The sequence below is a fragment of the Tetrao urogallus genome (genome assembly GCF_951394365.1).
Source record: "Tetrao urogallus genome assembly, chromosome: 5".
Lineage (NCBI taxonomy): Eukaryota > Metazoa > Chordata > Aves > Galliformes > Phasianidae > Tetrao > Tetrao urogallus.
This window is the reverse complement of record NC_136818.1, coordinates 25,455,897-25,477,992: the sequence shown is the minus strand read 5'-3', so window position 1 is coordinate 25,477,992 and position 22,096 is coordinate 25,455,897. Positions and strand designations below refer to the sequence as shown.

General features: G+C 38.4%; 1 protein-coding gene across 3 annotated transcripts in view; it reads left to right on the top strand.

Annotated features, from left to right (window-relative positions):
• Positions 1-1,211: 1,211 nt before the first annotated feature.
• The window catches only part of RALGPS2 (Ral GEF with PH domain and SH3 binding motif 2), a gene marked incomplete at both ends in the record, with an annotated part of 85,276 nt that continues 64,391 nt past the window's right edge, over positions 1,212-22,096 (top strand). The window contains 4 exons of one of the 3 annotated variants that reach the window (XM_079535994.1): positions 1,212-1,328; positions 4,684-4,791; positions 13,737-13,787; positions 19,288-19,371. In XM_079535994.1, the coding sequence (XP_079392120.1) occupies positions 1,272-1,328; positions 4,684-4,791; positions 13,737-13,787; positions 19,288-19,371 (300 nt within the window). Of the gene's footprint in view, positions 1,329-4,662; positions 4,792-13,736; positions 13,788-19,287; positions 19,372-22,096 lie in introns of all 3 variants that reach the window. The other 2 variants (XM_079535993.1, XM_079535992.1) reach the window with 2 other exon arrangements.

Below are 22,096 nucleotides of genomic sequence, written 5' to 3'. Positions count from 1 at the left end.
TGCCCAGAAATACCTGGCGGCTGTAGTGTTTGGCTGCAATTCACACTGTGGTTCTCCGTTTCAATTGACCTCCTTTGTGTATTGCAGTCCTACAATGACATTTTAAAGTTTTTGCTTTTTTGAGGCTATTTTATTATTTAAATACTGCAGTTTCTTGCCTTCCAGCCTTGTCAGCACAGCATACCTGTTTAGCGTACTTGGAGACCGAGCTTTTCAGATTATTTTCTTTGTTCCATTGCTGTAAAGGTCTTAAATATTTGATGCAGTGATTTTGTCATTCGATATTATTCACCTGCCTGTCGTCGCCTTTTGTTTGCAACCTGCCTAACAGTTCTGAGTCAAACTACAAACTTCAAGTGGATTCCATAAATAATGCATAAAAATTCGGGTACAGTCGTGTTTGTTATGAACACACACCTATGAAAACCGATTTATAAGTCTTTTTCACACTAGGGGGCACTAGCATCTCATGAAATACAGGCCCAAGCCAGTTTTTACTGTTTCACATATTGGGTAGTCTTACTCAAGTCTTGCTCTTTCTGTAGCTTCCTTTTCTCTGTAGGAATGAAAGCTAAACACAAATGCAGCCTTGCAGGAATACATCAAAAATCAGTGTGTGGAATTTTCTGTCTTTTGGAGGTTGGTTTGTTTGTTTGTTTGTTTTTTCCAAATGATAATGAGTCACATGTGGTGAAGTAGGCAAATTCCACTCGTAATCTGAAATTGCTTCTGATGGCATAATTTTCAATAGGTGATGGTGAATAGGTATATAAGAAATAATCCATTAATTTCCCAAGAAATCATATAGTAAACATCTTTTCTATAAGATATAGTAATAGATATACAGTATAGATTAAGTGTACTTTACTTTGGTAGTCAAAGGAAAAGAACAGCCTGCAACATAGGCCGTGTACTGAGCTTTGTTAGGGTAAGTTTACATAATGATATCTGCTGTGCATCGCACCGAAAGTCCGTGCTGGCAGTGAGTAACTGATTGCAATGGAACCTTCAGCTGTTTGCCTTAGACATTGGGTGGATCATCTTAGAATATGTGTTTGAGTCTGAGGTTTGGACCTCCGTGTGCTGTAGCCGTTTTGGAAGTACTTCTTGTTTTGCAGTGGATTTTTTTTCAATGCTGAGTCTTGTTTAACACGCTTGAGCAAAGTAGTTTCTAACTGACTTTTTGCTCTTTGTAGGAATGATCATTCAGTTGCCTTGGAGATGATCCTTCTGCTGTAAATGTAGGGCTGGAGATTAATGTTGTGGGCAGTATGGACCTAATGAACGGACAGTCAAGCAGTGTTAATATTGCAGCTACTGCTTCAGAGGTAAGGATTATAAAACTCTGTGGATAATTAATATCACAAATGCTAATTTTGTTTTTATATTTGCCAAAAAGTAATTTTTTATTTCAACAGGTCCGGCATGGGAAGTTTTTGATGTGCTGGTTTTATATACCCCAGTTTAGATGTGAATAATTAAACCCCTGACTTCTGTTTGCCAACAGAAAGCAACAGCTAGCATGGACAGCCTTGCCATAGCCACTAACTGCCTTTTCTGTGCTCTCTTCCGTCACATCAAGACGAGGAAGCTTTTCTTGGGGAATTTTAACAATAATAGATACTCTTAATGCATGAAGCTAGGTTGGCAAGGCCTGCGGGAAATGTTCTTGCCTTTGATAGGTAGCTGTGTGTGTAGGGGCAGTCTGACATTTATTTCTCCCGCTTTGAAGTCGCTGTAGCTTTCCATTTACCATCCACTCATTGAGACTGGAAAATGAAGTCAGCACCAGAACTTGGAGGATTTTTTGCCAGAACTGCTGAGAGTTGTGACTGCTTCATAAATTCTTGGTGCTGATGGAGGGCTTGCAAGACCTGTTTTCTTGCAGATCGCTCCTTCTGAAAGCTTTTTTTTTTTTTTTTCCTTAAGTGCCTTGGGCTGAAAGGATATTAAGGTCTGCCCTCAGTCCATTTGAGTGATCTTTCCACAAGTGCTGTTTCTATCTCGAGTGACTGAATACATACATGGGCACGTACAGATGTACAGTAAGAACCTGAGCTTTCTGCTTAGAGAGGACAGTTGCTTTATTGCCAATGCATATTTTATTTTATTGTTGCTTCTGTCAAATTACAAAACCCATTTTTACAACAGTAGATTTCTTTTTTTTTCACTTTATTTAGAAGAGACAGTGCTGAAGAACACTGAGCTCACTAGTGATAAGAGCTGCTAAGTCCTGACGACAGTTGCTTCCTTGAATAAATGTCTGAACCTTAAAACATTTTTATTTTATACATATACATACAAAACATGTTTATTTTATAGATACGTTTACTCATCCATTTTAATAGCAGGGCCACAGGTGTTCCATGCTCTTTGTACACACATGCACCACAGACAAGGTGAAAGGACAAGTGTTGTGTGATGGAAAAGAATCAAATCACATCCGGAAACTTCACAAGCGCTATAATGCTGTTATGTATTGTTTGACCATTTCTTGATACATAACTGATAGCCTTTCTTAGAGGAAAGCTCTTATGTTACCCAGTATGTTTATGTTATGTCTGATGAAATTGAGTACAATTGATTTGTGCTTAAGAAGGTAATAATTACCAGTGTCGCATAAATTTGCCTTAAACCAGTTGTTTGTTGGGTTTTTGTGGTTGGTTTTTCTTTTCTTGAACCAAGTGGAGGAAGAAGATGTTGGAAGTGACATGCTACTGGAAGTGCAGTACTTTTGTTACTGAAAATGCATGTCTGAATTTTTGGTGTTTCCTAAGTCAGGTTTTTTCAGAGAGATGGCACTGTCAGAAGAAGCTAACCAGAATGTTAAATTTACGTGTGTATTCATATTTATCTTTGCAACAGAAGTGCTAAAAGGGCGGGAAGAATTAATTTCAGTTTGCTGAGTTGTGAAAGAGTTCACATGCTCTTTGTTGGGAGTGAGAAGCTGAAGTCAAAATGTGTAGCACAGCCATAAAGACCTGCTTTATTAGGTTCTGAGGAAAAGAGATGGGAGCAGCATAACTGTTTACCTGCGTCAGTGATGCTGTGCCATCTCCCCTCCTGCCCTGACATCAGTATACATGGCACAGGTTGTTACTGAAAGTGCAGTGAAGCTTGGCTTCCACAACAGGCAAAAACACTCATTGATATTTGTTGTGTATATGGCCAATATCCATGATCCGAAATATACAGCATTAGTAAAATTACAAGGTCTGTTAGAAAGTGCCTTCAATACGTGGGTCAGTGTCTTGTCAACCTCCCAGGAGTAGTTAAGAGAGCTCAAGAGCTCAAGTTAAAACTAGGTGGGTTTTGGTTTGTGTTCAGTGTGCTTTGCCACTGCAGAGTTGGAAGTTTCAGCAAGACTGTGAGTGCTCCTTGTGTCAGCGCTAGGTTTCTCTCTCTTAGAAACCTCCAATGCATAAACAAAACTGACATGGGAGCTCTGATGGCACTTAGTTTGAGGCTCTGCTGTTCTTGAAACTTGCAGATACAGAATCGCTTAGGTTGTAAAAGACCTTAAAGGTCATTGAGTCCAACCATGACCTATCCATGCTACCCTAACTCTAACAACCCTCTGCTAAACCCCATGCAGAGGTTTTTAAACACATCCAGGGATGGTGACTCAACACCCTCCATGGGGAGCCTATTGCAGTGCTTAACAACCCTTTGTGTAAAGAAGCGTTTCCTGATATCCAACCTAAACTTACCCTGGAGCAACTGGAGGCCATTTCCCTTCATCCTGTCTTCTGTCACCAGTGTGAAGAGACCAACCCCGCTCTCGCTGTAAGCACCTTTCAGATTTGGAAAAGAGCAATCAGGTCTCCCATCAGCCTCCTCTTCCCCAGGCTGAACAGCCCCATATTACAGTGTGCTTACAGCAAGCATTGCTGAAGAAGCATTGTGGTAACTGTGCTCCCTCATGATGTTTTTGTCCATGTCACATCTCATTTCTTGCTTTTTTAATCAAGAGTTTGCTTTACACCAGCTTTCTGAAAGTGAGAAGAAACAAAGGAAAAAGCATGTTTAGCTCTTCAGGTCTTCACAGGAAAGTATGGGGCAGTAAAGTGATGACTTGCTGTGTGCGTACGTTTCTGAAATAAATGTCCAAGAAGTGTACATCTGTTGTGGCATCTGATCCTCTGTGGGGAAAAAAGTGTGATGATTGAACAGAATCTAGATTTGCATCTATATCTCTATGTCTTTCAAATTTTAATTGTTAAAAAAATGCATAATTGCTTATAATAAGCATCTTAAATGCAGACATGTAGGTCACAGTGCAATTTTTGTAAATTTTAAAGCTTGTAAGAGATTGATAGTGTTCTTTGTTAACTATTCTTTTGGGGCTAACTGTCTTTTTTCCCCCTGCAGTGATTTGTTGTTTGCTTGAAATTCAGATTTTGATTCTTATTAACTATTCTCCCAGTGAAACACTGGAATTCTAAACCTTGAAATAGAAAGTTTTTGTGTTGAGGACCACCTTTGAAGTCCACAGGAGCCAATTTGAGAGTCTCTGACTGTAGTGATTTTTGTCAGGAGGAAGCAAGTTCTGTGGCTTTTTTAATTGTTAATTTGCCCAACAGGAAAACAGTGCAACAGCGGTGTTTGAAAAGAAATTTTGCTCATGGCAATGTAGAAAGAAGGAAACCAAAATATCATCAGTGTTTTTGTTTGTTCCTGCAGAAGAGCAGCAGTTCCGAATCTCTGAGTGACAAAGGTTCAGCTGAACTGAAGAAGAGCTTTGATGCAGTGGTATTTGATGTTCTGAAGGTTACACCAGAAGAATATGCAGTAAGCAACTTAATTTTTGTTCGTTTGTGGGGTGGTGTTTGTTTTTTTATTTATATATATATATATATATATATATATATTTTTTTTTTTTTAATATATATATATTTATATAAAATATATTTTTATATTCATATATATATATATGTATGTGTGTGTGAGTGTATGTGTGTGTGTGTGTATATATATATATATATATATATATTTTTTTTTTTTTTTTTGGTAGCTTTCCCTTCCCTATAGGAGATCCTGTACATTTTGTGAGTAATTTCTTTCATCCTTTGCTTTCATAGGTAGACAACGAAGAGCAGTACAGGATCCAGATTCTGGTTAATGCTGTGTAGTCCTTTGGGGCTGTGCTCTCCAGGCATTTTTTTCACACTGTTGTATGCAGTGTGGATCAGAGACTTTTAATTCTGTATGATGTAGCTTGATTCTGACACGTATTTTTGTTGCTAGGATATGCTTGATCTGAACTTGTTTTGTTTTTTTTTCTGGAGGCATTTTATTTAAACCTTTTTGATGGTTTGTTAATATATGCTAATAGGGTAATGAAGTTACAGATTCCTAGTTTCATTGCTCAGGCAGTTGCAGATGCTGGCAAATGGTGCACACACATCCTAACTGAAGTTCCTAACAGCTTGTGATGATGTTTAGCAAGACTAGACATTTTCACTCATTGTTACAGAGCAGTCCTACATTAAAATAAGAAATGATATAATCAAAACTGCTAATAATCTTTGCCCACCTTTGAAGGAATTGTAGTAATTTTTTACAGTTCCCAAGAAAAACACTGATGACTGACTTGCATGTGAGCTGCCTAGATGGTATTTCAGTTATATTACAGAAAGCTTGTGTGATGTGCAGTCAAGCTTGTTGCATTTCAACTCTTCTCCAACAAGATAGCTTTTGAGGTAGCCCTGCTGGACACCTGATGGCTATGATTCAGGATTATAGGCTCTCTGGATTAAACTCTTCAGCAGCATAGAAATTTTTAAGCTCAGTAATAAGTAAGTAAAGCAGAGAGTGTTTGTTACTTGTAGGTATTCTTACTGGGGGTAAACACAGAACTTCATAGGTTCCACTTAGTGCCTTCTTGTAGCACTTATGTTGCAAGAACTTTTTATTACAGATAACACATGAATATCACCTCTCTTCCAGTGCTTCTCAGACTTGGGTCTGTAATGCATTTATTATGTAGTCAATGATGGGTAATTGGATTTTACCTTCTATATACAAAGAAGGTGAAGTAACTTCTGGACTATTCTGTACTCCTTGAACTTTGCTAATTCTTGCATCCATAGTGCCTTTTTCTTTTGAGTGCAGTGGTACAGAAATATCAGTTGGATATCCTGCAGAGCCTGAGCCATTGGGTTCTTTAATTCAAGTGAGTGGTGTATGCTGCTTCAAACTGGGTAGGGTCCCACTTGCAGGTATGATTGGTTTTTTTTGTTTAAAGGTGTTGCATTGTGAACATGCAGCTGCAGTTTTTGTTTATAGAATGTGATATTTTGGTTTTTTCTCAGGTCTGCTTGTGCAGGTTTTGATGTGCACGGCATGCGGGCTCCTGATCATCACTGTTGGAGATGCATAGCTAATAGAGGAGACTGCACTGAAAAACGTTGTTTTGTAGCTGATAATTTGCTCTATCTAATAGTGCTGTTGTGCTCTATTGTAGTTTTCATGGAAAGAAATATATAGGAGGCGTTAATTTCAGAGCAACCTACATAGTACATTCCAGGTTTTGTTTGTTGTAAATGGATCTGAGGTGTCTCAAAGCATTTTTAACAGTTGAGTAAAATTTCTAGTGGTCAGTGTACGATCCTTTAGGTTGTAATTAATTTCATCTCTTTTTCATTAATATTTCTGTATGCAGGTGTGCTTCCTAGCTGATATTTGGTTCTTTGGGCAAGTTCATCTGGTCTTGAACTATTGCTTATTTCAATGCTGATCAATCTTGATAAAGGTTGTGGAAATAGGTTGGCTTGCCAAAAACTTACATATCTTGGCAGAAAAGTGCCTTTGACTCCTTAAACTTGTCTCTATTTTAGTGGCTGTTTCCTTATTCTTACTGTTTTCAATCTTGCCTTAAAGGAAAAGTGTAAAATCTTCATTGGGTTTTCCACGTTGAGGATGCCAGCATCAATAATAGTGCAAAACTCTGCTAGTGAGGCTTCCATCATAATAATGGGTATGTACCCCTCAGACTGGACACGGGTTTTGCAAGGTACGAGAAAGCTTCTAGTTTGTACCTCTTGTAAAACAGATGTAGTGCAGACTACTGACATCTGTGATTTAGGGAAGGCTGCATACAGTAAACAGCTGTAGAAAGAATACTGTTTTAAAATATTATTTTCTCAAGTGGTGAACTGAGGAAATCATTTGTGAAGTATTTCATGCACAGAGAAAAGATAATGTGCTAAAAGCAGTAAAACAGCAATAAAAGCAAGTTGTTGCAGAAGAGCTAGTTGGATAGCTAATTGTCGGGGAGTCTTGACTCTTAAGAAATAGAATTGCCGTAAAGATGAGAGTTAAGTGATAATGTCAGCATTGGAAAGTCCCATCCTGTATCTTTGATGTTGGGTTGTGTTTTGATGAAAGCAGGTAGCTGTTGTACAATGGGGTAGAGCAAAAGTCGGAATGGCGTTAAGTTCAGGAACAGTGGAAATCATTTGTGCTTGTAGTTTCAATACCAATACAAGACACAAGATGTCTTCTCAGGTCCCACTGCGTTAGGGCATCACTGGTATTTTAAAGCTTGATTAATTTGGTTAGTGGGTGAATAAGGGGCAAGGTGGAGGAGAAGATGGGTTGATCCTAATCCTATATTTTCAGAAAGTTGTTCACCAAGTTGAAGATGTTTCTGGTGATTTTATTTTCATATTCTTCCCTTTGGCAATTGCCAAATTGATGTTACACTTCAGTACAGTTGGTGTGCAAGTTTATGTGATGGCCTTCTGTTTGGTCCTTAGTAACCTTCTAACAAAAGCACCATATCCCTTCAAGGGTTCTAGTTTGAACAGTAGCATTATTGTAACAAAGGTGTGATATTACAGTTACACAGCTGGCAACAGCCAGATGTTCCAGGCTAAAGTAAGGTTAAAGGCCATTTTGGAGAGGGCCATGCTGCAGCTGGAATGGGTGAGATCTCAAGGTCTGGCTGCTGCTGTTGGAAATGTGGAGCTTGCTGTATGAATACCTTAAAAGCAGAGCTTCTGGGAAGATGTGTTCAATGACTGCATGTTTCTTAAGCCTGGAGAAAAAGAATGCCATTCAGTGGGTATGAAGCAGGACATGTTTGTCCTCTGCTAAAGATCCTGCAGACTGCCTGCTGGTGTAACTGATGGAAGTCTGTCCCTGTTCAAATACCTACGTTTAGGCTGATCACTGCTCACTTCTTCCTTAAACAGCTGAAAGCCACAAGGCAAGTTGGTGCCAGCATTACCCACTGGTGCCTGGCCCTGTAGTTGCAGCCATTCAGTGTGTTTACAGGGTAGACATGGCTACAGTGAATGCTGTCCATTTTTTAAAGGAGAACTGTGGTTTCAAGTGTACAGGCACAATTTGGGGGATGGGGATGGTGGGACTAAAGGAAAAAAGAAAAATGCTTTGGGAGCTCGAGCTCCAAATTAAGATGCTGGCAAACCTCAGGTTGAAGAAATATTTATTTTTTTGCTTTACGGTAAATTTTGATTCCTTAGGCAGCTACTGTTTAATTATTTGACTGTTTTTAACTTTTTGACTTGCTTTTCCATTTTATTCATCAACTTCGCCACCGTGGTGTAAATATTTGAGGTAGAATTAAGGGAAGCGCAGCTGTATAAATCCATTGCTTCTTTTCCTACCCAGTTATCTGAGAAGGATTCTTTATTCCATGACATAGTCTCTGCTACAAAGTAGGTTTGGATTAACACGTATGTGCATTTCTCATTTTGTTTTGCATTGTGCTTTGTCAAATAAATGTTGGAAGCAATACTGCTTTGAAAATAAGTTACCAATAAGCTCATTTTAAACCATGTTGTGAAAGAGATCTCGGATCTGTTGAATCCCCACGTTTAGAACAGAACAGAAGTAACTTGGGCTGGCCCCAGGTTCCCTGTAGGCCATCTTTTCTCTGTTGTGCAGGGCTCCACCGCGTTCACCATCTACTGCACTGGGTGTGAGTGCCTCCGGGAGCCTGAGGCAGAGTGTCTGCATCTGAGAGCAGGCTGAATAAAGCAGAGTGCTGGGCCCTGAGAGCATTTGATTTCAAAAAAACAGCCAAACAAAAGCACTTCTGCTTGCATGTGTTCCTGTTAGCCTCACTTTAGAGGAGAATATTAAACAAGTACGTTTGCAACAAGGGCAAGAAGAAGAAATTTTGGTGTGTAGAAGAATTATTACTGATAAAAGTTTTGGAGTGGACTTTGTGAGAACACAAGTAGAGTTTCAGCACGGGAACTTTAATTCCCCAGTGTTCGTTTTGGGCAGCAGAATTATTTTACTACTGATGCAGTGTTTAACAGAAGCTTAGCTATTTTTTCGGAGAGGAAAAGTGTTCTGGCAGCCCACAGAGGCAGTGCTAAGCCAAGTTGGAAGGCTTAGATATATTTCCTTCTAAAAATTCAGATTAAGAAACAATTTATGAAGTGCTGCTTGAACCAACATGGCTTCAAGGAAAATCAGATTATCGCAGTGTCCTTCAATAACCAGAATGCAGGCTATTTTTTTTTCGTTTCAGACAGAAACTTGTTTTTTCTTTTTCACAATGAGGGGTTGTGTCCAGGAGCTCTGGGATGTGCAGTGTCCTTGCAGGACTAGGTACACGACTGGAGAGCCTGCAGGAAGCAAGCAGCCTGGCAGGAGGAGCTGATGCTTGCAAAAGGCTGGAAAAAGGGAAATTGTAGTCTGCATCATCAAATGTGAATTGCCTGTGTAGGGCACAGAGAGGAGCTTGATGCAGTGGTGTTAACTATAGCTAGACGTTCTTAAGTTGCAGGTGTTCTGGCAGGAGGGCAGTCCTGAGCTCACAGAAGAGAGAGAAGGAATTAGGGAGCATTGTAACATTTCATTTCATTGACCTGCGTGTGCAAAGGAGCAGCACTATGAGGTGTGACTTATTCACCTGGATGAAAAACGTACGGCGTGACAGCCTTGCCTGAAAGAGGGGTAAATACCTTCACGTGAAGTGCTGTGGTTGTCGTTTTACTATTTTGAAGTCCTTAGTTCTTCACAGTTCCAGCATCTCGACACCCAGGGGAGCTAAATATTTTTAAACTCTGTTGCTGAGGTGCATCCCCGGATGGTCTCTTTCCACTGCATAGAAAAACTCTCACAGCTTTTGCAGCAGAGGGCTACCTTCCAGCTAATGTTCCTGTGTCCTACCTGCAGGGTGACAACTTGCTGTTTTTTGAAGGTGGTTTTCCCTAGCAGGATTGCTCAAGAGGTTCAGGGGCTGGAAGTACATTAACTGTATGTTAAAATAGTATCTCTTCTAGTAATATTCTAGAACTTTTAACTTAAATCTAGTGACAATATTAATGAAGAACAACATATAGATGAAATTACTTCCTGTCACTTCTGGAATGATAGAAAATAGGAAGTTTCTCAGTCTTAGTCTAATCAAAGAGCTTAGGTAAAGATAGCTAAGAGTAAACTCAGGGTTTTCTATTGCTTGTGTAATTTTATAGTACACGCAGCTGAGAACGCAATCAGAGGTTATTACTGGCTTGCCTCGTGTAACAAACTGATGTGCACAACTCTCACAACTGCTTTTTGTGCACTGTTTATATTATATTGTGATGTTATTAGGAGTCACGTAGTGGTTATTTCAGGTGTTTTTAGTAATGAAAGTTAATGCTGAGTAGTGGTGGGTGTAGCTTTCTTCAATGCAAATACACCATCCCCTATTTAAAATGTGTGCATTTTTTCTGAAAGTAATCATTTGTTTAGGCATCAGAACTGAAAGGAACAACGCTCCAAGCTAGATGAATCGGTTCAATTCAATCAAGATCAGAAATTTGGGAGCCCTAGGAAGCAAAACATTTTCATGCTCTTTTTCTGTTTTTGCACAAACAACAAATTGGTTTTCTGGTTCATTTCTATTGTAATTTTGCATGCTTGTTTTTGTGAGGAGGATTTGCACTTGAATGTTAGGGTTTTTTTGTTGTGTTTCTTTTGTGAGGATGTTTTTATATCAGTAATATATATTTATAACAAGTTTTATTTCAATTTTACTTAGAACAAAACAAACAAACAAAAAATCTGAAAATATACCAAATTTGGTGAACAAATTGTTTCAGAAAGTTTTCCCAGCAGCATCCCTCTGCTGCTTTTAACCTTAAGTGCCCATCCTTTTGATTTCACCTCTTCCCTCCGTTCTCACATTCATTTCTTATATTGAGGAGCACTGTGACATACTCTGACACATATTTACCTCAAACAATGTGTTTCCTGAAAGGCTTCCATGGTTTAGAAGTCATGCCGTAAAGATGGAGTTCAGCAAACTGATGTTACAGGACTGGAGTGTTCTGTATTTGCCTGTTTTATATTATGTATCTGTTTAGCCAGAGTCTAAACTTGGACCTCTAAACATGAAGGTTTCCCTTCCTTCTGAAAACTCACTTACTTAATGTTGGATCTTTCGACTTTCTTAGAATAAGTTTGTTATGAACATGTCTTTCTTGTTAGTTTTAACTCTTATTAACTGTAGAAGTCTGTTCACAAGATTTTTCCCATTCCTTTTTTAAATACAGTCATACTTCTGGAGAAGTGTATTTGTTCTGCCTGTCAGACATCTTTCCCAGCCCAAGGCATGCCTTGCCCATTTGTTTGCTCTGAAGAGCTTTGAATGTAGATTTCCTCACTAAGAAGGCATGCTGTTAAACTGACAAGCTAACGCTGTATTTGTTGAGCCAGCTACAGTATAACATAACCCAGAATGTGCTCTATTACATGTTCAGAAGTTTCTGATACTTGGTGGATTGCAAAGCTCCAGCCATACCCTCCACCTATGGCAGCAAGTCATAAAGCTTGATGTGGCTCTTGGCAGAGTGGTGCTTCAGTCATTATCCAAGGGTTCTCATCCTTTGCCTATTCAACTTGAGCTTAATCTGCTCCAGTTAGGAGACGGTGGGAAATGCCATGAAAACTGAACAGTATTTCCTGTGCCTGCATTTTGAATTCTTCAAAAGCAAAGCTTTATTAACCACATTTGGAAGAGTTTGTGTTGTCTCAGCTCGCTTTCACAGATTTGCCCACTTACCTTGCCAGAAATGACTTAGGGCTGTCAGTACTTTTTGTGGTAAGCTACAATTCCATGTCTGGGAAACAGGCTTCATGTTGGCATTTTGCATTAGTGAGCCCGACGACCTCAAAAACAAAACAATGCTGAAACTTAACGCTGAATCAGTCTCCAGCTTCAGTGCAAAAAGTCACTGTTTGTTTCCTTCAAGAATAAGTCACTTTTTCAGCTCGCAATAAAAAAGCAGCTTGATTTAGATTGCTTCACATTCAAAAGGCATTCTTTGGTTTTGGCAGAAATTTGTTTATTTCTACTGTACTTGCTCCGAGTGCAAGGGAATAGAGAATTAATTTTGAAGGCAAAGAATATTTTGGACTACTATAGTCCTGAATTTCTGCTCTTGCTAATCACTGCCACTGAAACAAACTTGCAGGAGGAGGTACCTGTGTCTGATATGCTCGTCTTCAGTGAAACTTCCAAGGCATGATAGAATTGCTGCTGTTGAGACTGGTACTGCAGTTGATCAATCGAATGCCAAACTATATTTTAAGATGGTAGTTTGGGGACTCGTTTTTAAACTGTTTTTTAAATAGTTAGTGAATATTAACAAATGGGAGATATATTTAGTGCTTCATACCAGATGTGAGTGTGTTTGTGTTACGGGACCAAGAATGTCTTGTGTATGTAGAAGCTCATAGAGTGTTCACTTTTACAAAGGTATTCAGACATGTTTGAGAGAGCATATTGTTTATAGTATGGACTCAGTTAAATTGATAATTTTTTATGGTTATGTTTGGTTGTCTGAGTTTAGATCTAAAAAGAGAAGGAGATCTGCAATCTGTGAATGTGATTGTTTCAGGAGAAAGCATTCTCATTTTGTTAGAGCAGGTGCATCTCTTTGCACTTGCTCTCTTTCAACCAGAGCACACTAGTTAAATTCTTCTGCAAGGACAACTGAACAAAGCCTCTGGATTCATTGTTAAAGGGGTATTTGCAATTGACTTGCATGGCAGTGGAATTTCTGTGCTGTCTGGATGCCAGGGAAGAGGTGATCTATTCCTTTGAATTTGAAAGCAGGCAACAGTCCTGAAGTGAAAGCTTCGCGTGAAGCTCTGTATACATTTGAGAAAGCCAAACGTGGTCTTTGGCTGTTTTTGCTAGTCCTAATTTTCCCCTTTCAAAGCGAAACAGAAATCTCACAATAAAAAATGTGCTTACTGATTTTGACACAGTGAAGGTGAGATAGCTGTGTTTAATTTTAACTGTTGCTTTGTAACTGAACAATTGCTTAGCTTGGTTATTCACGTGGTTCAGATATGGTCCAAATATCAACTGCAGGCTTTATGTGTTTTTTTAATAGAACTGTGTAAATTATAGTTTGAAGAGAAATTGTGCTTGAGTAACTGAAGTGAGACCCTTGTATTCTTGGGTAAATCCTTATAGAAAACAAAAATTCAAGCTCTGACTTGAATACATAACTGTAGGATTATGCTCCTGAGAATAATTTGTCATGATTTGTTTATCTTATTAAATATAAAGTTCAGAGTGCTTTAGTTTTGCAGTATGGCTGTGTGGTGAGAGCCAAAACCTCTGAGGCTTGCTACTAGATGAAAATGTAATCACAAAAGAAAAGGGAACAGAACAACTATACTTGTCTTCCTGCAGTGTAGCAATTCAATTAGTTGCTAAGTTAATTTTGAAATTAACTTGTAATTTCTTATTTCAGGGTCAGATAACACTAATGGATGTCCCCGTATTTAAAGCAATTCAGCCAGAGGTGAGTTGTTCATTGGTTTGCTTTTCAATTTTAAATGAGAAGGGTTATGCCCGTGCATACATTCGGGAATTGCAAAGCATAAGTGTGTTCAGTAAATGTCATCTTTTTACAGTTTGTATAGATCTGAAGCAGATGTTATTTAACACAGATATCTGGAACTAATTGTTTGAGGAGTGGAAATTTAAACGTGCTCAACCAGTGCTGGAAGTGAAGCTGGTTTTCAGTGTCTGTTTGATAAACATCTTAATTTGGCTATTCTGATCAGAACATTCTAGGTTCCAACTACTAATAGATCCAAATGAAAAGCAAAGTTAATAGGATGGATTGCAGATGATGTGTTCAAAAAAGTGGTTTGATAGTCTGAGTTGACATTTTTTGTGATTTTTTTTTTTTTTCAAAGTATTTAATAAATAAGCTACAATGCTTGCCTTGTTGCCTTAAAATCGGTTGTGTATCTCAGTATATATTAAAGATATGATAGGAAGAATCATAAAATCACCCAGATAGGAAAAGTTGTCCAAAATCGTCCAGTCCAACCCTCTACCTCTCACCAATATTTCCCACTAAACCACGTCCCTCAGTACAACATCTAAACAGTTCTTGAACACCTGCAGGGGCAGTGACTTCACCACTCCCCTGGGCAGCCTGTTCCAATGCCTGACCACTCTCTCAGAGAAGTATTTCCTAATGCCAACCTCAGCCTCCCCTGGCAAACTTGAAGCCATTCCCTTTTGTCCTATCACTAGTTACATGGGAGCAGAGGCTGACACACCTCGCCGCAACCTCCCTTCAGGCAGTTGTAGACAGTGATGAGGTCTCCCCTGAGCTCCTTTTCTCCACACTGAACAATCCCTGCTCCCTCAGCTAATCCTCATAAGACCTGTGCTCCAGACCCCTCACCAGCCCCGTTGCCCTTCTCTGGACACACTCCAGTGCCTCAGTGTCTATTGAATCAAAGCCAAAACCAAATAGCAACCCCTAAGCTTGAATACCACAATTTGTCCATTATATTATTTTAACGAATATGGCAGCTTTTCTGTGCTTTTGCTCTTTATGCTTCCCAGAGCACATGCACACGTGGCCCAGTTATACAATAACAAGATTCAGGAATGCTGTCTCAACCTTACAAAACAGTGAGTGCATCTGGAGTTGATCAGCTTTGTTCAGTATTTTATGTAACATTTTTAGCATCTTTGTACAGTGTGTATCAGGGCTAGGGATGCTTTTACATATAACATTTGCTTCACTTATGCTTTCAGTCCTAAGTGTAGTTTAATTTAGCTGATAATTAGGCAGCTTTTTTTGTTTGCATGTCTAAAAATGATGGAGTTGAAGTGAAATATGTCTTTTGTCTCAGGAAAAAGTCAAACATCAGACTGACTGTCAGCAGTTCTCTTAGCCTCACCAAGTGGCCAGCAGTAGAGACTGAGAGACAGTATGAGAAATAGTGTATTTAAACATGGAAAAATCTTTCATAAACTTCATAAACTGGAAACTTGGAGCTGCAAGTTGCACCCATGTACTGTGCTTAACAGCCCACAGTGGGCATTTCTTCTTGACTTGTGGCTAATCAAACTCTTTGAACTCAATCATATGTAGATCTTCATATTTTACTGTTATTTCCGGTATGTAATATGAAAATGCTGCCTTTATTTGTGCTGCTCGTGTCACTGTCTATGTAACTTGTGCTCTCCTGTTCAATAGTAGATGTTCTATTTGCTTTTTCTGTCCCATGCACCTTTTCATTGCCTTTCTGTTGTATCTTTTCTGACCTCATTTGAAAAAGCAGCTCCATTTAGTTTCTTTCTTACATAGGAGAGGAAATGAATTCAGACTGTATCCCATTGTGTCCTGTGTTTCTCTGACTGATTCATATCTTTTCTGTAACAAGAAAAATGAGAGTAACCACATCTTGTATTCAAGATGCAAGATCTGTGGATGTATTGGGATAATATGTGGATGATTTGTTCTCTGTTTTGTTTTTAAATGACTCCATATTCCTTTCTGACTGCAGCCTGGATTGATCTGATGTTTTCAGAATTTTTGTAGCAACTGTAAATTTTAAATTTGTTCATCCTTCCTTTTTTTGGTACAATTAGCATTTTCCTATGGGCATTGCTTCACACTTTTCAAGCTTAGTTTTTATTTCTCATTTTATTATCCATGTTGTCAGTAGTGTGGAAGTCTTCCAGCTCATCAGTCACCTTTAGAGTGCCACAGTCTATTTTACTGGCTGTGTATGGGTCAATGAAGAATGTTTGGCTTCCACTAAATGCGTTTGCTGAAAATATCTTAGCTGTGGTTGCTGATTTCATCATTTGTCTACTCTCAGATTTTTTCAAAGGCTTCTTTTTGATCTGTACTTGAAAATGTTTTAATGATTTCGCTTTCATGATTTCAGCAAGCTTTCCCCCTTTTTTTTTTTTTTCCCTTTTTCTCCTAAATCCTTCAAAGACATCCCATTTGATCTCTTTTTGGGACATCCTTAGTCTTCTTGATTGACAGGGTATGTTTACCCTGGTCCTTCTAGTGGGATATCTCTTTTTTCAGCTCTTTTTTGAAATCTTTAAAGTCTGTTACCTTTTTATCTGATTATTTGAAGTACTTCCTGTATGCATGTACTTCTAAAGCTAAGCATTACTGCTATATATAGGTCGTGTCGTGTCATCCTGTCCTAATGCTCTGCTAATGTAGAAATTCCACTGCTTGAGCTTGACAGTAGTTTGCTCTTCTCAATCTGCTTGCAGCACTGTACAGAATGAGCAGTCAGCTGCATAACGAGTACAAGGAATCAGATGATTTGGATATAGTGGCATCAAGCCAGCACTCCATACCTTGTAACTTGCTGCTCTTTTAACATTGCCTTTCCAGTATCATCGTTTATGTTGTATGAGCAAACTTACTGAAAATCACTGGGAGATGAGAAGAAATGTGAAGAAAACACATCTAATTTTGTTGGCTGTTTTACCTCATTAGTGTATACCACAAAAGGGAGAAGCATAAGAAAATAAACTAACTTCTTAAAAGAAAATGTTGTGAGAGTAGATGAATATATCTAGAAATAAATTCATTTTAAGAAATCTGTGCTACATAAGAAAAAGTCACATGATGCCTTCAGTGAAAAATATCTGTAGCTAGTTTAGTACTTCTCACATGTGCATAAAGAAGCTGAAGGCACTGACAGCATGTAAATAATATGTGTCCATCAGTGTTCCTTCACAGGTAGAAGGAGGCCAGTTGCCTTGTGTCTCACATGCTGCTAAATTGTGTTAGTTCTCAATGGAAAAGGAAGGAGCGTGAAGGTTAGCTCTCAGGTCAGAAGAAGCTGTATGCAATTAAAATTGAAAATACAGGGAGACCTCTTTTTTTCAAATAATTGTGTGTACATTTCAGTCTGAGTGAGATGTTGCACCTGTGCTCATCAGATATTAGTATATAAGTATAAATTGGGCCCTAATCTTTATACTTCTACATACTGTCTAAAGATTCTTGGTAATGGATTTGGCTTAAAAAATACCACTACTATTGTTAATCACATCAATGTCATTAAAACCTCAAAGCCAACTAAACCAGGTCTGCTTCTGAGGCAAAACTCTTGCATGCAACCCTTACACGTACAGTACCAGAGCAATGGGTCACTTATATCTTTAACCATCACAGCTTTTCTGTTTGGTAACAAGGAATTTAAATGATAGAAAGGTGTGCCCTGAATTATTAACAAATTGCCATGCTTTGTCTAAACCTGAGAAAGCAACTAGATTTCTTTTCCTGCTATTAAGGAAGTGTAATCATCAGGTACCAGTGAGGATGAATCAACTTGTGTTCTCCCCATGTGCAAAGCTGTGATTTTGTTGTTGTTGTTGTTGTTATAATGGAAACTGCATCACTGGGGGTGCTGAGGGACAGAGAATGCAAGCCAAGATCTCTTGGATGGTTCCTCAACTCTTAGCCTGTTCTTTGCAATAGGAGCAGCTCACAGTTGCGTGGTTGTCTTTTGCATAGTCACTGATGAGCTGGTGTGAGGAGATGGGCACACATGTTTTTATGTTGAACAGGATAGCATTTTCTTGGGTAGGTGATTCTGTGATTCTGTGAGGTGCTGGTACTGGCACTTCATAGTGACATTTGAAGGAATGGCTCTAGAATGCTGAGTTGGAGAATGCATTCTTCTTAGTGCCTGTGGGTAGGAGGGAACATCAGCCTTCTCTAGCAAGTGCAGACCAGCGTGCCAGACTTAAATGAGTGGAAGAACTGAAGATCTCTCTTAACTGGCATGAGACTCTTCAGTAGCTTTGGGATGTTGGCTGAAAAGACGTTAAGAAGTTTTAATTAAAAACAAAACTCAGAACTCTGTGGGATAACATGCTGTTCTGAGGTTAGAGCTTAGAATATTCAGATGCTAGATTATTTTAACGTGCATTAAACAGCACAATTATTAATTATTTGTTGAATTTTTTTTATCTTAACTGATATAATTGACATGTATGGTGTAACAGTGGTTTCAGTAAGGGGTTATCAATACAGTAATAAAACTGAGAGCACTTTGAAGTGAAAGATGTGAAGAGAAAGCATAAATAAATGAAAACTAAAGGCTGTGCTTTGCTATTATGCTCCTTTGATAATTCAGCTGTCTCTGTACTGAGTGGTGTTCCTGATGGTTTCAACTGGCACTGCTGAGTAGGTTGTATGCTGAATGTATTTGGGTCTGTTCTGTGTGCTACTGTGTACGAATAGAAGAGCTCAATAGTAAATTTAGATTTTTAGGCTCCCAGATAAAAATGCTGTATTGAAATTAAAAGGTAGTAAATAACAGTGAATATGGTGTCATTGCCCAACTGCTGTGTAAGTTGCACAGACAGGAAGCGTTGCAGCTCAAGTACAGCAATGAAGTAGCTTTAATTTTTTTTCCTTTTAAGCAAACACTCTTGCACCATTTTATTCCATAAATCTTTCTTACATGCTGACTGTTCAGCTTCACGTCAAATTGGCTCATTTGGAATGGAAAACTGGAAGTAGATCTTCTTTTATTGTTGCTGCAGAAGATGACCAATTTGGTATTTCTTCAATGCAGCATGCCAAGTGAAAATAACAGGACGTGTCTTGGTTGATGTAATGAGTTTTATAATCTAAATTTAAATATCTTCAGAAAGTAATTGAAGACAAAAGACACTCCTCCCCCTAGTTCAGATTCGTGCTTACAGCAGTATTTTTGTGTGCTAGCTAAATGGATCTTGAATTATTTCCTTGGCTTTTAATAATAGCTGAATTAAAAAAAAAAAATAAGTCTAATTCAACAGAAGATGAAATCTAATAATTCAAAACCATTTGGAAGCAATGCTTACAGAATTTCAGTTTGCAGAAGAAAAGTACCACTCTTGTATTTATTATCTCAACTTGTTATCGCTCTGTTATTTTGAAACTTTTGCGATGCTTCCCTCTCTGGTTATGGCTCTGAACACTCACAGATGCAAAAAGTGAATTCTCATCTTTGTTCTTGCAGGAGCTGGCAAGCTGTGGTTGGAATAAAAAAGAGAAGTATAGTTCTGCTCCAAACGCAGTTGCTTTCACCAGAAGATTCAATCATGTGAGTTGCTATTTTTTTTTTTTTTTTAAATTCATTGTAATTACATGTATATGTTTAAAACATCTGGTGAATTAAGTGTTCTGGCACATCACTTGCTGTTGATCACAGCTGGTTATTTGAAAATTGCAAATAATTGCTGAAGAGAGTTCATTATCTTCAGCTAGTACAGAAAGACCACGGCTCACGTGCTAAACAAATAGCTGTGCTGGGTTTGGATTTTTTTTTAATAGCAGCTACTAATGAATAAAATGAGGAAAATATTAAGCATTTTTCCCAGACATACTGGTTGCCCTTTTCATAAAGATGGGAATAATCATTTCACATCAAAAGCTTACTATGTAGGATTTCTGGAGTCGTAATTAGGTATTTCCTTCTGTTAATTATATGTCTTTTGCTTCATTAGATGTTTGTCCCTAGAAATAAGAGCTTTTTGTCAGTATGATTATCTTTTTAAGGTGATTCTGAGCAAATTTAAGAAAACATCAATTGTCTAACTCTTATTTTTTAATTCTCTATTTTGCATAATTTTTCAGTTATGCATTTGAGACTTGTGGCTTTCTTAAAAATTTATTTGTATAAAACAAGATTTCAATTTTAGCCTTCTCCTCTGTTAAAGCTGCAGAACTGCAGCTATGTAGTTAGCCAACCTCATCTCAAAACTGTAATGCCTTTTTATTTAATACTTTTTTTCTCTCAGATGAAGTAATTCTCTTACCCTCTTTTCTCCTCTTGTAAATGTTTAATAACGTCTCCAATATAAAAGCTCTTTTCCAGACCTATTTATTTTCTGTGCCCAGAATCTTGGACATCTTTGTTAATCATCTCAAACTCAGACTGAGCCTCTGACTTTTGCAATCTTCTGTTGTATGCTTTCACACTTTCCATTATTGCTTACATTCAGGATTTGACCAAGCTTTATCACATATCTACACTTAGAATATTACTTAGCCATCTAATGATTAAAGTACGTGTCTGGGAGTGGGCTTGGAGAAGTTGCCTGATTCACCTCTTGACTGAAGAAATGATGTTATGTCTTGAAATTCTTGTGACTGTAACATCATCTTCTCAAATCTGTTCCCTCCCCACCCAGTATTTGGGTGAAATTTTCCTGGTCTAGCCTTAGAAGTTACTATATATCCAGTGTGAGACTAGTTCTACACCGATAAACCAGATTCCAACATTGTGCTCTCAGTTCGTATTAGTTGTCTCTTTGAAGAAGCATACTGTTTTGCTCAATATTCCAAAATGCTTTTGTAGTAAGGGCCACATTAGTGTTCTTCAACTACCTTACTTGCAATTTTGTCTTGGTATAACATAACAAAGAACTGCAGAAATTAGCTAAACAGTCAACTTTACAGAATTGCAAGGGTTGAAAGGAACCTCAGCAGATTGAGTTCAACCTCCCTGCTGAAGCAGGTATGCTGCAACAGGTCCCACAGGTCAGTGTCCAGCTGGGTCCTGAATATCCCCGTGGAAGGAGACTCTACAACCTCTCTGGGCATTCTGTCCCAGCGGTCCGTCACCCTTACCATAAAGAATTTCTTTCCCATATCAGTATGGAACTTCCTGTGTTGAACTTTTAGGCTATTGTTCCTTGTTCTGTCACTACACACTACCGAAAAGAGTCTGACCTCATCCATTTGCTCCTGTGTTCTTTTAGGTGTACCTTAATCACATCCCCTCTCAGTCAGGCTGAGCAGAGCCAGGTTCCTCAGGCTTAACTTGAAACATATTAAAGAATTGGTATAATATACTTCTTAGAAAGAAGTGAGGAGGGTAAGCCAGGTCATGAGAATAAGCAATTAACTGTCTGCAAACTCTGTCATTACAGAGCCACAGTTTAAACGTGTCTAACCAGTCAAAGATGTTAAGGACAGAGGGAGGGGAGGTGTGCCTTGTAGAGTTGGCCAGAGCCAGCGGAAGATACCTGTGACTTAGAAGTAGTTGTTAAAGATCTTAACAATGGAATTAACATCTTAGTAGCATCTAAATAATGTTTAGAAAACGTCTAAATGCAGTGTTCTTAGAATAACACACAGAAATTTCATCTAGCAAAATTCCATTCATTTATTGCTGTAATGTTATCTTGTCTCCCATTCATTCTTATGCTTTTGGTTCTGTTATCAATTTAGATTTTAGCTGGTTTTTTTTTTTTTTTTCAAAGGTTATTGCAATGTTTTTTTCTTCTGCAGAGTGCTTACCAAATTTTTTTGCTCGGTTTATCGACTTTTGATGTGCAGTACTTTGTTCTATCTGAATTCTTATAAAGATTCATACAGAAATGTCAATGTGCATGCAATAGAGAGTACAATACCAGAAATAATTGCCTTTTTCTGCAACACCTTTCTTCATAACAGTTCACAGTCCCGTTTCTCTAGAAAGCCTTGCTAACTGCTGAAGGGAACTTTGTATTTTCATTATTCCATGGTGCCTGTTAGATAATTGTTGATTGTGACTGGCACTTTCATCTGTTGTCTTTTTCGACTGCACGTCATTTGTTTCAGGGAACTTCTGATTGAAAGACAGATCAAGAAGAAATATTAAAACTAGGTGACTCTCAAAGTTCTGTAGTGTCTGAGTTTGTTCGGTGCTTCAGTAGATTGAAAGGTCTGTTCTTGTTCTTCAAATTTTTTCCATGTGGTGGAGGAGAACCTTGAATAAAATGCAGCAGTCTGATGAGCTTTGAGCTGCTATTTGCAGAGTCTGTTGTGCTGTTTCTCTGCCT